Raw genomic sequence first — 16,239 nt, forward strand, 5'->3', positions numbered from 1 at the left:
ATACATTGTGAAGAGGAAGAAGTACACGAGGAACATTCTAGGCAGTGGCATCGTGATCGCTGCGCGTGTTGGACCTGCCGGTGTTCGCTGTTGCTGTGCTCGCCGCTGATCTGCCCAGTCCTGCTGATCGAGTCCTGCTGATCTGATCAGTAAACTCCCATCTTACATTTGGTGGAGCTGCCGGTTAAGATCTATCCTCTCGCCCTGGAACTCCGCAGCCGCACATTACCACCTCCTGCGATGCCTGAGGACGTTAACCACCAAGCCGTACAAGTTGGCTCGGCCATTATCTGCCCCTGTTCCCTCCGCCAGCGAGACCCCGCCATCTTCAGCGGCACTGACGACCATGACGTCGAGGACTGGCTCACATCCTATGAGCGAGTGAGCGCTTATAACAAATGGGACGCGGAAACCAAGTTAAGCAACGTGATATTCTATCTTACCGGCGTAGCAAATCTATGGTTTCGCAACCATGAAGCGGACATTCCATCATGGTCCGTGTTCAAAGCTAGCTTCGCTGAAGTTTTCGGCCGTCCGGCTGTGAGGAAACTCCGCGCTGAACAGCGCTTGCGTGCGCGGTCTCAGCAGGTTGGTGAGAATTTCACAAGTTATATCGAGGACGTCGTCGACTTGTGCAAGCGCGTGAACGCACAGATGTCAGAGGCCGACAAGATTAAGTACATTCTGCAAGGCATTGATGACGACGCCTTCCAGATGCTGAATGCTCGAGATATCCGCACCGTCGCAGAAGTGGTCACACTGTGTCAAAGTTAAGATGAACTGCGCAAACAAAGGGCCATAACTCGCGCGAACACCATGCACTCTGAGTCGCTTGCTGGCCTGGAAGATGCAGCTGAACATTCTGCGCTGCTGCCACAAATCAAGAGCTTCATTCGGGAAGAAGTTGCTCGACAGTTCTCCCTTATGTCCTGCCATGAAGAGCCTTCCTCACACCTAGTTCCCAGTTTGCACCAGATTATTTCTGAACAAGTAGCTGAATCTCTTCCTCCAGCCCCTCAATCTATGCCTGTCGCAGCCCCGTTGACATATGCGGCTGTTGCTGCCCGACCACCACTTACGTATGCTCCGCCACAACCTGCCTACGTTCAGCCGCCTCCTGGTCCTGCTCGAGGACCTACGCAGTTTATTCTACCGGCCTCAAGACCGCGCAATCCCTGGCGCACGACAGATAACCGCCCAATTTGTTATACTTACGGACTGGCTGGACATATTACTCGTTATTGTCAAAACCGTCTCCAGTGTCGGCACCATCTACTCATGGTTCTGGGTACTGGTCTTCGACGCATCAGTATTCCGCGCCTACTGAACCTCCAGCCAGCTGTCATTTCTCCCCAGACCACTCAGCCATGACCGACCGCCGTTCACCGTCGCCGCGACGCCGCTCTATCTCTCCGATGCGACGTCGACAGAACGCTTCATGCGAGGAAAACTAGAGGCCGCAGTTCCTGAGGCGAGAACTGCGACCCCGTCGAACTTTCAAAGTCCTCATCTGTTGCCGGCCAACCTTACTGAAGTTTTCGTCGAGGGCGTTGCTGTCATGGCTCTAATTGACACTGGTGCTGCGATTTCGGTTATGGACGCAAAACTATGTAGCTCTTTAAAGAAAGTGAAGACGCCAATTGCGGGACTTTCGCAGCGAACGGCCAGCGCTCAGCATATCAAGCCCTTAGCAGCGTACACCGCTCGAGTAGTTATCCAAAATTGCCTTTATACCATTGAGTTCGTCGTGCTGCCAAGTTGCTCACACGCTGTTATTTTAGGCTGGGATTTCTTGCCGCGTCACGCTGCTATTATCGATTGTTCTCCAGCTGAAGTGGGATTCTTGACTTTGGCCGATGCCTTACCCGACGTTGATCCACGAAATTCCTGTGCTAAAGCCCTCGTCGCCGAAGATATTGACCTTCCTCCCTGCTCTTCTGTGCTTGTTCGTGTCGCTTGTGCCTCTGTTAGCGATGAGACCGTTCTCTTCACACCAGCCTATACTTCCCGTGCCGCAAGTGTCTTCCATTGCCCTACGCTGTGCTCGCTATTTCCGCTGGTCTTTCCATGTTATGGTCTCTAACCCATTTAATTCCCCTACTGCTTTTGCGCCATGATGAATGCCTCCGCAGTATCCAGCCAATCGGATTTCTTCTGATCTCTGAGGAACCTGACGACGCGTCGCACTCTGCCGTGACTGCGCGCAGTCCCCCTTCACCTGCGCCCGCTCCTCTCTCTACAGACTTGTTCCTCCGTTCTATCGACGCCGATCTTCCTCCAGCGCAGCGCACTCAGCTTTTGAACCTATTACACCAATTTCGCTCCTCCTTCGACTCTCATCAAAGTTGTTTGGGTCAAACTGCTTCAGTCACTCATCGCATCGACACCGGCACCCACGCACCACTGCGACAGCGCCCCTATTGTGTGTCTGCAACCGAACGCCAGGCTATCGAAGAGCAAGTCAACCTAATGATTCAGAATGGCGTGATTCAGCCCTCAAGCTGCCCTTCTACCCTCTCCCACGCATCGACGACGCTCTCGATTGTTTGCAAGGCGCCGAGCTCTTCCCTAGATTTACATTCCGGCTACTGGCAAGTTCCCCTGGAAGCGGCTTATCGCCCCAAAACTTCCTTTGTAACTACCGACGGCTTGTACGAATTTACAGTTATGCCGTTTAGCCTTTGCAATGCTCCGGCAACATTTGAGCGGATGATGGACACTATTTTGAGTGCCCTAAAGTGGAAGACGTGCCTCTGCTACCTCGACGACATTGTCGTCTTTTCTCCTGACTTTGACACACACCTCTACCGTCTGAAGCACGTTTCAGCCTGCCTATCCGATGCCGGGCTGCAGCTGAATTTGAAAAAATGTCGTTTTGCTGCCCGCCAGCTCACCATTCTTGGCCACGTTGCCTCCAAAGAAGGTGTATCTCCAGATCCTGCCAAACTTCGTGCCGTAGCAGCCTTTCCCAAACCGACATCCATCAACGATCTACGTAGCTTCCTCGGGCTGTGCTCTTACTTTCGCCGCTTTATTAGAAATTTTGCTTCAATTGCTGCTCCCTTGACAGACCATCTGTCCGGCAGTTCCGACCTTTCGTCGTGGTCGCCAACGTGCGACGATGCCTTCAGTACTTTACGCCGGATCCTCACGGCACCGCCTGTCCTACGTCACTTCGATTACACAGCGCCTACTGAGGTCCACACGGACGCCAGTGGTATTGGTCTCGGCGCTGAGCTTGCTCAGCGCAAATCAGGTTATACTGAATACGTGGTCGCCTATGCTAGCCGAACACTCACGAAGGCTGAATCCAATTACTCTGTCATGGAAAAAGAGTGCTTAGCGATTATTTGGGCTCTTACTAAATTCCGCCCTTACCTCTATGGCCGCCCTTTTGACGTAGTGACGGACCACCATGCGCTTTGCTGGCTTTCCTCACTGAAAGACCCGTCCGGCAGACTGGCAAGATGGGCTCTTCGCCTTCAGGAATATGATGTCCGCGCTGTTTGCCGCTCCGGCCGCAAGCATCACGACGCCGATGCATTTTCCCGCAGCCCCCTTAAAGCTGAGGTCGCGAACCTTTCCTCTTCCGACGTTTTCCCGCCATCGCTTCACATCAATAACATGCCATTAGCGCAGCGGCAAGATACCTGGATAAATTCTCTCCTAGATTTTATCTCCAATCCTACAGCTGCTTCTCCATCGCGGGCTCTCCGCCGCCATGCTTCCCACTTCGCCATTCGTGATAACCTCCTCTACCGCTGCAATCCAGTCATGCGGGTGTCTTCAAGACATACACTCGTCTCCGGCTGCGTTACTACTGGCGGGGCATGTACACCTTCGTCCTCAAGTACGTTCGCTCATGCCTCACCTGTCAACGTCGCAAGCCATCTCCTCAACGTTCCGCTGGAGAGTTCCTACCGTTACCCAACCCACCACGCCCTTTCGACCGCGTCCGCATTGATATGTATGGGCCGCTTCCCTACACTGCAGCCGGCAACCGCTGGGCTGTTGTAGCCGTTGATCATCTGACGAGGTATGCAGAAACCGCCGCACTTCCATCTGCCACAGCGTCAGAAGTAGCTTCCTTCATTTTGCAGCGATTTGTTCTTCGCCACGGTGCACCTCGAGAGCTGCTCAGCGACAGAGGACGCGTTTTTTTGAGTGACGTTATGACAGCCTTGCTCACCAACTGCAACATTATTCATAGAACAACCTCCGCCTATCATCCTCAGACTAATGGCCTCACTGAGCGTTTCAATCGTACCCTTGGCGACATGCTCTTATGTACGTCTCCTCCAACCACTCAAATTGGGACCTCGTCCTTCCGTATGTCACTTACGCTTACAATACCGCAACGCAGTCTACTACTGGCTTCTCTCCTTTTTTTTCTCCTCTACGGCCGTCACCCCTCAGCTACAATCGACACCATACTTCTGTATCAGCCAGACATGTCAGAGTATACTCCTGCGTCTCAAGCAGCCCAGCATGCCGAAGACTGTCGACAAATTGCCCGCGCTTTCACGGCTAACACCCAATACCGCCATAAATCCAACCATGACAACCAACACTCGACACCGGACTTCTAGTCTGGCGCTCTTGTGTGGCTGTGGATACCTTCCAATGCTCCTGGACTGTCTTCAAAATTTCTTGCTAAATACCATGGCCCATACCGAGTTCTGGAGCGCACCTCTCCGGTTAATTATGTGGTGGAATCTCTTACACCGTCTCATGATCTACGCCGGCGCGGACGCGAGATTGTTCACATCCAGCGCCTTAAACCCTATTACGACCCTGTCGTCTTGCTCACGCCGTAAGTCGCCAGGATGTCTCCTCTTCGTCCCGTGGTAATTGTGAAGAGGAAGAAGTACACGAGGAACATTCTAGGCAGTGGCATCGTGATCGCTGTGCGTGTTGCACCTGACTGTGTTCGATGTTGCTGTGTTCGCCGCTGATCTGCCCAGTCCTGCTGATCGAGTCCTGCTGATCTGATCAATAAACCCCCATCTTACATACATACATACATACATACATACATACATACATACATACATACATACATACATACATACATACATACATACATACATACATACATACATACATACATACATACATACATACATACATACATACATACATACATACATACATACATACATACATACATACATACATACATACATTGTGAAGAGGAAGAAGTACACGAGGAACATTCTAGGCAGTGGCATCGTGATCGCTGTGCGTGTTGCACCTGACTGTGTTCGATGTTGCTGTGCTCGCCGCTGATCTGCCCAGTCCTGCTGATCGAGTCCTGCTGATCTGATCAATAAACCCCCATCTTACATACATACATACATACATACATACATACATACATACATACATACATACATACATACATACATACATACATACATACATACATACACGTACGTACGTAAATACATACATACATACATACATACATACATACATACATACATACATACATACATACATACATACATACATACATACATACATACATACATACATACATACATACATACATACATACATACATACATACATACATACATACATACATACATACATACATACATACATACATACATACATACATACATACATACATACATACCGGGGTGGCGCCGTGGTTAGGGCGCTCGAATACTGTGCCCAAGGACGCGGGCTCGAATCCCGGCCTTGGCGGCCGCTTTTCGATGGAGGCGAAAAGCAAGGCGCCCGTGTGCTGTGCGATGTCAGTGCACGTTAAAGAACCCCAGGTAGTCGAAATTTTCAGAGTCCTCCACTACGGTGTCTCTCATAGCCCGAGTCGCTTTTTGACGTTAAACCCGAAAACCAAACCATACACACACACATACATACATACATACATACATACATACATACATACATACATACATACATACATACATACATACATACATACATACATACATACATACATACATACATACATACATACATACATACATACATACATACATACATACATACATACATACATACATACATACATACATACATACATACATACATACATATTTATAGCTGGACATATATATATATATATATATATAATGTAGTGGTCTCACCTAATGCATGCTGTCCAGCAGTTTTAATATCGTGCTGTTCATTTCCTTAAATATAATGCTGCTGTTTTTTTTTTGCCCTACTACTGAATAGTTTCGGTGTTTTTAGATCAAGCGCGATATAACTGTTGCAGTTATCGATGTATGAAGACCCCGCCGCTACAGCAGCCTGACGTGCAAGATTATCGGCTAGCGCTTTGGGTTAAAAGGTGCAATATGTTTCTGACGATTTCTATAAACGCGCTTGCCACGCGATTAAATGCTTTCAAAAGTATTCGAAAGACTGCGGCCTCCTTGCTCCCATTCTTGCGTTACTCGCTGCAAGCCTTTATTATTAAATGCGGCAGCTTGAGCCGTTTCGCAAATTTTCGAGCCCCATTCACAGTACACCTTATGCGAACACCTGCGCTGAAGAAATGTGAACTCTAACAGACTGCGAAATCCCAGAATAAATATTATGACTCATGAAGAGAGTCGAGACAGATACATCAGTGGAGGTTCTTAGAAGCGGGTCCTCTTGGCGGATCAGACTGGAACCTTTGGGTCGAGGGGAGAATGACCTCGCTAAACGCGTAGCCAAGATGCCGCCACCTGCTGTGTGAGGCGCGCTACTACCGTTCAAGGGCGTCCTCTCAACTCACGATAGAAGGGAACACCTGCGCCGAGACGCAGGACCAAGGCTATCAGGCAGTGTAGGCGCTTGCAGCAGCGACCCGGGCGACCGAGCATTGCACGCTGCTTTGGTTCCAAGTTATGAACAAAACTAAAACTAATTGAAGGTCACGAAGGTAAAAAAAGAACACTTGCAGGTCTGTTGTACACACATGACTCATCATTTTGTTAGTAAGGTATTGTGAAAAGCGGTTTGAAGAGCGTGAGAAAACAAACGTTAGTAGCGGTGCACGTGTATGGAATTCTTGTGCCCTCCAGACAACGTTGTTTTTCACTGTGAACCAGCACCAAATAGGCTTGCGCGTAAGTGCAGAGTAGAAACATAGAAATTTCGCGAGCACGAGACCAGACTTTAAAGACGGTCCTAGGAGAGAGAGCGTAAGAAGACCGATTTCAATATACTCTTAAGGCAGTGCTAGCGCAGTGACAGAAAAGGCTTCTATGAAAGACATGCTGTTCTGCACGACGTATTATTAGCCATTTAGATTTTGAGGTGCGCCGGCATCTCTACACCCTGCGAAAGTGATCTCCAATGAAATTCGACAAGAACACAAGGCCTCGAGGGATGCCTAAGCATAGGCAGTCGTCGATGAGGAAGGTCTCGGGAACGAGCGTAAGCTTGAATAGGCGTGTCAGTAACAGCGTGTAAAAGCACGTGTCATCATCTGCAACAACATTAGTTAGTCCGGATAGCGTATAGTTGAGCTTGCGTTAGATCCGGGAAATTTCCATTTACAGTTTTAATCTCCTCACCTGGTTTCTGGACGCCTTAACCTTGCCTGATGTCACTCAAGACAACGGTCCCCCGACCCCATGGTACGACTTTTCAACATTCTGTGATCTCACTATAGTCCACATCACACACTAAAAGAGAAATAGAGCAAATGCATAGAGGTTTACACCGAAGGTTCAAATGCTACCTCATGTGTTGGTTGCGTTGTGGTGGGTGGGAGCTCTGAAAAAATTATTAGACTTCATCAATTTCTACAGTCGAATGCTGTGCTGTCCTGGTAGGTGTAGAAAACAATTACGCACAAGGGCGTTGAGAACAGTGCTATTTACACAGATTCTCTGAGTGTACTCACAGCTCTTAACTCCAGAAATACGGTCATGTCATTACTTGGTAACATAATACACAATATAACAAAGATCTCAACACAAGGACATAAAATAACATTCTGTTGGGTTCCAAGACGCGTAGGCATTGACGGCAGCGAGAGAGTGGACATGTGCGCTGCTCACAGAAACAAAATCGAGAAAGTAAATATGCCATATAAAGACTACATAAAGTTAATTCAGCACAAACAAAGGGGTAAATTACAGCCTATGTGGAATAACCAAGAAAGCAATAAATTGCACCTCGTAAAGCCCACACTAGGAGAACTTATTTATTTATTTATACCCTCAAGGCCAGAGGCATTGAGGGTATAAAAACAAGGAGGTTGTTTACATGGTGTTTATGTTGCTAATCATACAATTTCAGCATAAGCAGTACAAAACAGTTGATGATTGGTGATGGAGGGAGTAGGCCCGGGAAGGTGGTTCCAGTCCTTTGCAGTTCGTGGAATGAACGAGTCTGCTGCACATTTTGTTTTAAAAAAGAGAATGCTGACCCTATGGGAACTATCAATTCGTGATTAGACATATGAAGGGGGCACAAGAACGCTACGCAAGGCGGGGTTATGGTGCATTATTTTGTGAAATAAACGAAAGAATAGCGTACTTACGACGGGAAGCAAGAGACGTTGACTGCATTGTTTTTTTTATAGACGTTACGCTAGCAGTGCTAGCGGTGCGGTTATAGTTCTAAAGGATGAAGCGAGTCGAGTTATTTTTGTGCCTACTGAGTGTTCACGACACCAGTACCGAACTCCCACAGGCTCACCTGCTCACGCAAACTTTCCGTCTCTCTCATACCGGCCACTGACTGCAACTACTTCAAGGTCGTGACATTAGCTCGCTCCCCACCACACAACAACAAAACTTGTCCCACAACTTGAAGGCGAATTTCCGTAACACTCCTCTGCCACGGAACATGGGCTATGTATAGCATCAGGAACAAGACAAGGCACAAGCCGGAGCGACCGACACGAAATACAGCAATCAGGGCTGGGCAACACACTTCAAAAAAATATTTTCGATACCAGTACTCGATGCCGTGAAAAATTGCATTTCCGATAAACATATACAAGAGACAAAACTGAAATTGATTTTCGATACAGATACTTGGTACTGTATCGTCGATACTTCGATACGCTCCTGAAATATCGGATATTATAAAAGTTGTATTGTGATTATTGAAGTTTACGTCACTGAATTCCCAATGTAATAAGAAAGCTGTAAATATGATCATTGAAATTAGGAAATTTCTCCATGGTTTCTTGAAATTTAATGCGTTCCTAGCGCAATGTTTCCAGAAAGAGTTTCAACAAATCGGACTGCACGAATTTAATGAAGTGCCGATGACAGCGCAGCTGGCCTTGTTAGAACTTTACATTGGGCTGAACCCATACGTACTTTAAGCAACGCATGGGTACAGCAGCTTCCATAAGCAGCTTATTAAACAATGATTTAACCTGATGCTCTTTTTTCAAACCGATATATGAGCACTTCGCTGTTTCGCAGTATATGAATAAACGTGAAGCTTTTGCTGTCGCTTTCCGTTTTATTCTGTTCTGTTGAGAACCACTGCAATCATTATTTGTTGCTTTTTGTTCTTTTGAGCAGGGGGACAGTGGTTAGCACACTACAAGAAACAGTGAAGTTGTTCCTCCTAGGTTTCTCTTTTTTTTTTTTTTTTTGTGGTGGCTACACTGTGCTAGGTTTTCAAGCCATCGGCGCGGCACCGCACCGTGTGCCGTATGCCAGGAAGAGGACGAGGAGGAAGAAGAAGAAGAAGAAGAAGAAGAAGAAGAAGAAGAAGAAGAAGAAGAAGAAGAAGAAGAAGAAGAAGAAGAAGAAGAAGAAGAAGAAGAAGAAGAAGAAGAAGAAGAAGGAATGACACACTGCGCTAGGTTTTCAAGCCGTCGGCGTGTTACTGTGGCACCGTGTGCCGTATGCAGGGAAGAAGAATGACAGGAGACAAGGCGTCGAGTGCTGCTGCCCATGCCGAAGTCACGCTGAATGAAAACAAGAGGAAGCGGTGGACCGAGGAAAGTGAAGAACAGCGTGTTGAGCGATTGTAAAAGCGGCGACGGCAAGGCGCGGAAAGACAGGCCCGACTGGCTTGTATGACAGGCGAAGAGTGCGGTTGCCCAGGTCGAAGCCACTGCTGCACGGCGGAATGAAAAGAAGAGGAGGCGGCGGGCCGAGGAAAGGAAAGAACAGCGTGCTGAGCGGTTGGAAAACAGACGTATGAGTGACGCAGCAAGACAGGCGCGTTTGACTGTTGAGAAGAACATTGGATGGGACGAAGCGGTTGACCATTTACGAAAAGGGGACTTTGACATTCGGGTGAGTGAGTTTGGCTCTGCTACTCGGGAGTTTCACCGTCGTTTCATAGACAATCCATTTGGAAGTGTGCGCAGTGGGGAAATAGCCTGGACTTGGTACTACAGCGAAGCACTGCAGATTCAAACCATATAATTGAGCGGGTGGAAACCAAGTCTCACTACTTTGCCGATCATCGGAACGTCTTCATTAGGATAAACTTTAAGCCATTGCCTAACCTGTGTGCTCCACTATAAGCTGAACATTATGGTAGCCAGGGGGCCGTAGCTTTCGCTACACCATTAGGCTTAACCGTAGTTAAATCACACCTGATGTTTTTTTTTTTTTTGTTTGAGGGCTCATTCCTTGCCGATGCTGTTACAATGGGTTTATTTTGAATCGAATGCTGTAAACCGCAAGAACGGTGGTTAGCCTAGTGCGTTGTGGACGTCTAAGGCCCTAAAAGCTCGCGAGCCGACATGCGGACCCCTGGAGTTTGGAGAAGAGTCGCGCTTATGTCATTGCGTTCAACAGAACATCGCCAGATGCCTGAGAGACATTAACTGGGCCGGGCTGCAAATGGCGGGAAAGCGGTTGGGGCTGCAGCATTGCGCGCTGTCTCCAACTATATGTTCGCCGTCTTTGCGCTTTCGTTGTCATTTTTCTCATCTTTGTTTCTGTGTTTTGTGATGGTGTGCGCCTAAGTACAAGCGGCAACGATCAACGGCTTCATCGTATGCACTCGGTGCTCGCAAGTAAAACAGTCTCGTGAACACCAACATGCCATTGGCTCTATCAGTTTTAGAGAAAGGAAACAGATCGGTGAGGCTGAAGAGAAGGGGAACTTGGAGGGAACTCTGAGTAGGAGGGAACAAAGTCTCTCTCTCTAGTGCCTCCGAGTGCCTCTAACCTAGTGTCCACCATAGTCCTCAATATAGCCCCAGGACTTAAGTAGATCTAAAGCTAGTTACATTTATCTGAAAATTTTGGACCTTCTAAAGAAAACAGCCGGTATAAGGGAGTGAGGCACAATCATACTAGGCTTTCTAATCGTTTATTACATAGAAAGCAACGTTGGATTCTCAGTCCGCGCAAGTTTGGTGTGCTGTTCGAACAATGTAGTTGCCTGAAATCAGAAAATACGTATTTGAAGCAGCGTATAGTCTTTTTAAACATAGGAAGGTCTACCTATTGTGAAACGCCGTTGCGCTCCGCGAAACAAGACATGCCCATTGCTCACGGCACTAATTGGTACCACTGTTTGATTAGAAGTATTGTTGGCGGGTCTTTTCTCGCCTTCACGATAAAGTTCTCCAACGCTGTCTTCGCATGTTCAGGAATGTTCGAAGAGGGCTTTTTATAAGCTATTTAGCTCCACTGTATACGAAGCCTAATTTCGTGTCATCTTCCCCTCCCTTCCACTTCCAAAAAAGAAAAGAAATGAGTATCTGCACTGAGCATGCAAACCCGTGCATTCTATATTTCACAAACGACTCGAGTAGTCTTTAATGGCTTCTTTTCGTTCTTGCGTGTTCGCGCCCTGTGCGTCGCTTATCGTGCACGGAAGATGTCTCAGCATTTTGATTTGTTTTCCTGGGCAGCTGAGATGAGCTTTTTTGTCTTTGTCAGTTGGCATGAAGAATAGCTTCTCGAGGCGTCCAACAGGCGCCTCGCAGGAAAGATACATTACGAAGCTCAGGAGTGACGACGCTACGAATACCCCAAACGTTTGCAGCACCTGGAAAAAAGAGCAATGTAAAATCATTTCTTGATGGCTGGAGGAATAATATGTTTTACGCATTTTCCGTCAGTTACTACAAGCAGGAATAAAAATAAACAGTATAGATAGTAAAAAAAAAAAAACGCAGGTATTCAAGACAGCCTGTTTTAACTGGTCGACATGCTGCTTAGTATTAATGATGGAATTTTTTGGTGACGAGAAACGAACTGATTGCAAATTACGAGCGCTGCGACGGAGAGCAACAACGAGAGAGTAATGACAAGGACAGGCCGTACTAGAGAAACGAACTTTTTTGAAACCTCTACTAAAAACTGTAGGTGTAAGTAATTTACAATGCGCTCAAATAATGCGTGCTTTTTTTCTATATTCTTTAAAATGGAGGGCGGAGGGGGGGGGGGTGCAATACATCCGGAAATGTAACTCAGCAACTATGTCATTAGCTTGAACTCCGCACTGTTTAAGTCGTGAGCGGCATGCCGCGTTTTGAGATATTGAAAAACCGGTGCTTACCAAAGAAAAATGAGAATAAAATATCCGCTCTCTGGCTATGTTTGACTTGACGAAGAAAAATGGCACATGGATAATGTATATTCCGAAACACAGGCGGCTTAGCGGCACGAAAGCACTCCAGGAGAGGAAACGCCGCAGGACACCTGTTTAAAAAAAGAAAGAAAAAACAAATTAGCGAGAAATGTGTTAGGAAACTTCCTGGCTTCGGTACCTTGTTTGTATGTTATTCCCTATTTCTAGTGTTTGTTGTCGTTGACTGTGCAACGTTGACACTAAAACTACGAAAATAAGGGCTGCGTCCAAACGCATAACGCCAGCCACAAAAGCCTGTTAAGGAATGACTTCTGCTTTATCGCTAACGGTATACTGACGTTTCCCGACGCAAGATATACTTGCGCTGTGATGATACACAATCACGTTGACACATATCGGCATGCTTGACCGCTGTAGCAAGTTAGCAGAGTGAGAACAGAGCGGTACTGTTCCTGTCTAGCTGCCTCTGTTTCTTCAATTTATTTTGTGTTAGATGACACGGCCGTCCTCTTCATATATAGGGTCACAGATACGAATGTAAGACTAGTGTATTATAACGGTCTTATTCCAATTCAACCTAATTTTCATCGTTTTTGTATCACGTCTGCGGCTGTTGAAGGCCCCGTTATCGCTGGAAACAACTATGTAGCGAGATTGGCGATAGGCGTCCATAGAATGAGGGGAAACTATATGCTGGTCGGTGTTAGTGAGCTCGGAGTTTAACCCGTTTAGCAATTTCTTCATGCTGCAACGATGCATCTGGTTACTATAGCCATTACCACGGCCGCTCGATGGAAGCGCACTAGGTGCGGCCTGCTACGTCGCCCGAAACCGGCGGGAGGCGCCTACTTCCAGTCGCCACCGCCGCGGCGCCACCGTTCGGGGACAGCGGCGCGCGGAGAGCTGCGCCTGGCTGCGCTTTGAGGGAGGCGTCGGCGTGGTAGAAGCCTTTTATTTTAAGGATATAAGAGATTCGCTTCACACAATTTGGCAACACGAATTAGTACATACTGTCATGATTAGTGTGACCATGTCAGCACTTAGCACTTGCTCGCTTGCTCGGCAAGGATATATACTGGAGTGTACCCCGAAAAACCTAATGTGACGGTGGATCAAGGTCACTCGATTGGAAAGCTCGCATTACCGTGATGTTGCATTCGGATCAAGTTGTTTGTCACATGAAAATGTCACCCGCTATGAACAATTCGAAGCTGTTCAGCTGCCATGGTAGCCTAATACATAGCCACTTAATTACCTATGTCGCTAATTCCGTGTGTCATTTTTATACCATTCACTCATTCCTGCATAAAGCTTTGTACACAAATTGATGTCGCTGCCAGCGCTATATATCCAATAAAAAAAATGTCCTACTATGAGCAACCTCTGTGAAAATGCGACATGTAACCAACCTTTCTATCTTATTCTGACAAATGTTATGGTGGAAATATGATGTTTATTAGGTTAAATCTAGGTGATAACTTGGGATCTTCGACTCAGTTGGAGACCTTAAACTTTGTACACCGGAACGCTATCCATCATGGCTTCCCGCATTTTGTATGACCGAACAAACTAAGCGCGATTCATAGAGCCGGTCTGCCTCAAGGTGCTACGTATATGCGCCGCAAGTTTTTATTACTATTTTTATTGGCTGCTCGCAAACTAATACAATTTCGCTGGTTTGCAGTTTTCAATAGAAGAACGTGAATCGAGCGTTCCTGCTGTGAAACTCTTAGCTGCGATCACAAGAATGTTCACGCTTCAGAGCGCAACTGCAGCTGAGATTCAGCGAGCAGCCGAGTGCGCTAATTAAATGACCACACAAAAAAAGGAAGAAAAATACCAATCGCGGACGGAAAACCTTTCTTGAGAGAGGTTTATGCCATATCAATAAACGTCGCTCCACTGTTCAGTTGACATTTGGTGCAGCAACTTAACGATATCTTGTATAGTGCCTCAGCATGGGCACGATCATTGTTTTCATAGATTAGCTGCAGGTACTGTGTACAGTGAGAAAACAATGATGAAATAAAAAATTTACATAGCTTGCTACTTCGCCGGATCTCCTCAGACTTCATCATCCTGTTAATGAAGGTGCTCGTAAGCTGACAAAGCTTGATTACTTCCTTTGCAGGGTAATTCAAGCCTCCTTTGTCCTTGGTTTTCATTAACCTGTAACTGGTCCCGTTGACTCATATTTCCTGCAACAGGCTCTTGCACGACTGACATGTCGCCTCAAAACCATTACCAAATATCGCATAAATTAAGCAACAGCCTGGTAGTGATAAACAAAACTTGGGGTTCTTAGGTTTCCTTGCAGAGCCTCGTTAAAGTACCCGCACTTTGCTAACTGCTTATTCACCGTGTCCCGTAATTGCTGCCTCTGTCGCATGTCATTAGAATGCAGCCTTAAACCACCGCATTATATAAAATAGCACCCGACACATAGCTATATAAAGCCCCTCTTTACCGAAGCCGTACGAACGTGCCCTATAGGAGTATAGTGTGCCTGACTTGAGATCTAAGGGTCCCACTTTCAATGATTCCCATTTCACTCTTACATCTTATTGACTCTCTCTGGTTTGGCAGCTCCTGCCACATTAAACATGTCATGTGTTCTCATTGCGCCAAAGGTGTCTGGCTATATCATCAACTAATGTGCCTCTTACCAGAGAGCTAGGTATTTTTCCAACTTTCCGCCGACAGAGCGGGTGCCAGATTTTCTGTGGAACGTGGCTTTTCAGTTTATCGCATCGGCTCAAACAGTCTCAAGAGTATACTAAACAAATATTGTATGCACAGGCTCCTTTGCTTGCAAGGCCGCTCAGACTAGCGCGGCAACATTTAGAACAAATTGTACGCCTATATATATATATATATATATATATATATATATATATATATATATATATATATATATATATATATATATATATATATATATATATATACATATATATAACCTTCGTACCTTTTTCTGATATGTCCTCGCAACGTAACCTGCGATAAAAGCTTCTGGTGCTACCTCATCGTGTTCATCTGCTCCACAACACATCGTTAAAAACCCTAGTTCTCTGGCCAGCTCCCTTATAACTAAATAGGTTAAACAACGTGACGAAATTACAGGAAGAGAGGACGACACAACTAGCGGGGTTGTGCTGTCTTTTCCTGTGCTCCCGTCACGTTGTTTGCACTGTTAACCCATAATTAATCACCAACAAGTCCAATCTGCTGTCCCTTGTAGCAAATTCAATGGCAGCTGATAGAGCATTACGCTTCAGCATCTGGACTTTTTAACCTCAGTGCCGCTTCCATTTCAGAGAAAGCGAGTGCATTTCCACTCCTCGCTGCTGCCTTTGCCTGAAGCGTGCTCAGCAGATATATTTAGAGGGTCTCTTAGATGACTCAAGCGGAGGACGGCGAAAGCCTACCCTTCTCGTATCATTTGCCTGTCATCGTTTGCCAAAGTTCGTCATTTCAAGTCGTCGTTTGATATATTGGTCGTTTCCCAGTCACGATGAGTCTGCCTGCGTAGTCATTGTTGCCCTTGCAACTCATAACTAAGCAGGTTACTCATTTAGAATCAGCAGTGGTCATTACATGTCGTCGTTTCACATATTGGTCATTTCGTAGTCATTAGCACTAATGGTGAGTCATGCTATTATAATCATTACCACACATCGCTAAGCACGTTTACTCATTTCTAATCAGTTGCGGTCATTACATGTCGTAGTTTGA

The 16,239-nt window shown here is 46.5% G+C and overlaps 1 protein-coding gene and 1 pseudogene across 1 annotated transcript in view; one reads left to right on the plus strand and one right to left on the minus strand.

Annotated features, from left to right (window-relative positions):
- The first annotated feature begins 188 nt into the window (after nucleotides 1-188).
- Nucleotides 189-10,376, plus strand: LOC146202812 (uncharacterized; annotated as a pseudogene).
- Nucleotides 10,377-11,703: 1,327 nt separating this feature from the next.
- LOC146202813 (nose resistant to fluoxetine protein 6-like) overlaps nucleotides 11,704-16,239 on the minus strand; it is a 36,738-nt gene continuing 32,202 nt past the window's right edge. Inside the window, exons 14-15 of the mRNA XM_084585115.1 lie at nucleotides 12,472-12,614; nucleotides 11,704-11,958 (exon numbers count right to left, since the gene is read on the minus strand). Of these exons, the coding sequence (XP_084441241.1) occupies nucleotides 11,704-11,958; nucleotides 12,472-12,614 (398 nt within the window). The remainder of the gene's footprint in view (nucleotides 11,959-12,471; nucleotides 12,615-16,239) is intronic.

This window comes from Amblyomma maculatum, chromosome 1 (assembly GCF_055883805.1).
Source record: "Amblyomma maculatum isolate TAMU_Amacu chromosome 1, ASM5588380v1, whole genome shotgun sequence".
NCBI classification, from domain to species: Eukaryota; Metazoa; Arthropoda; class Arachnida; order Ixodida; family Ixodidae; genus Amblyomma; species Amblyomma maculatum.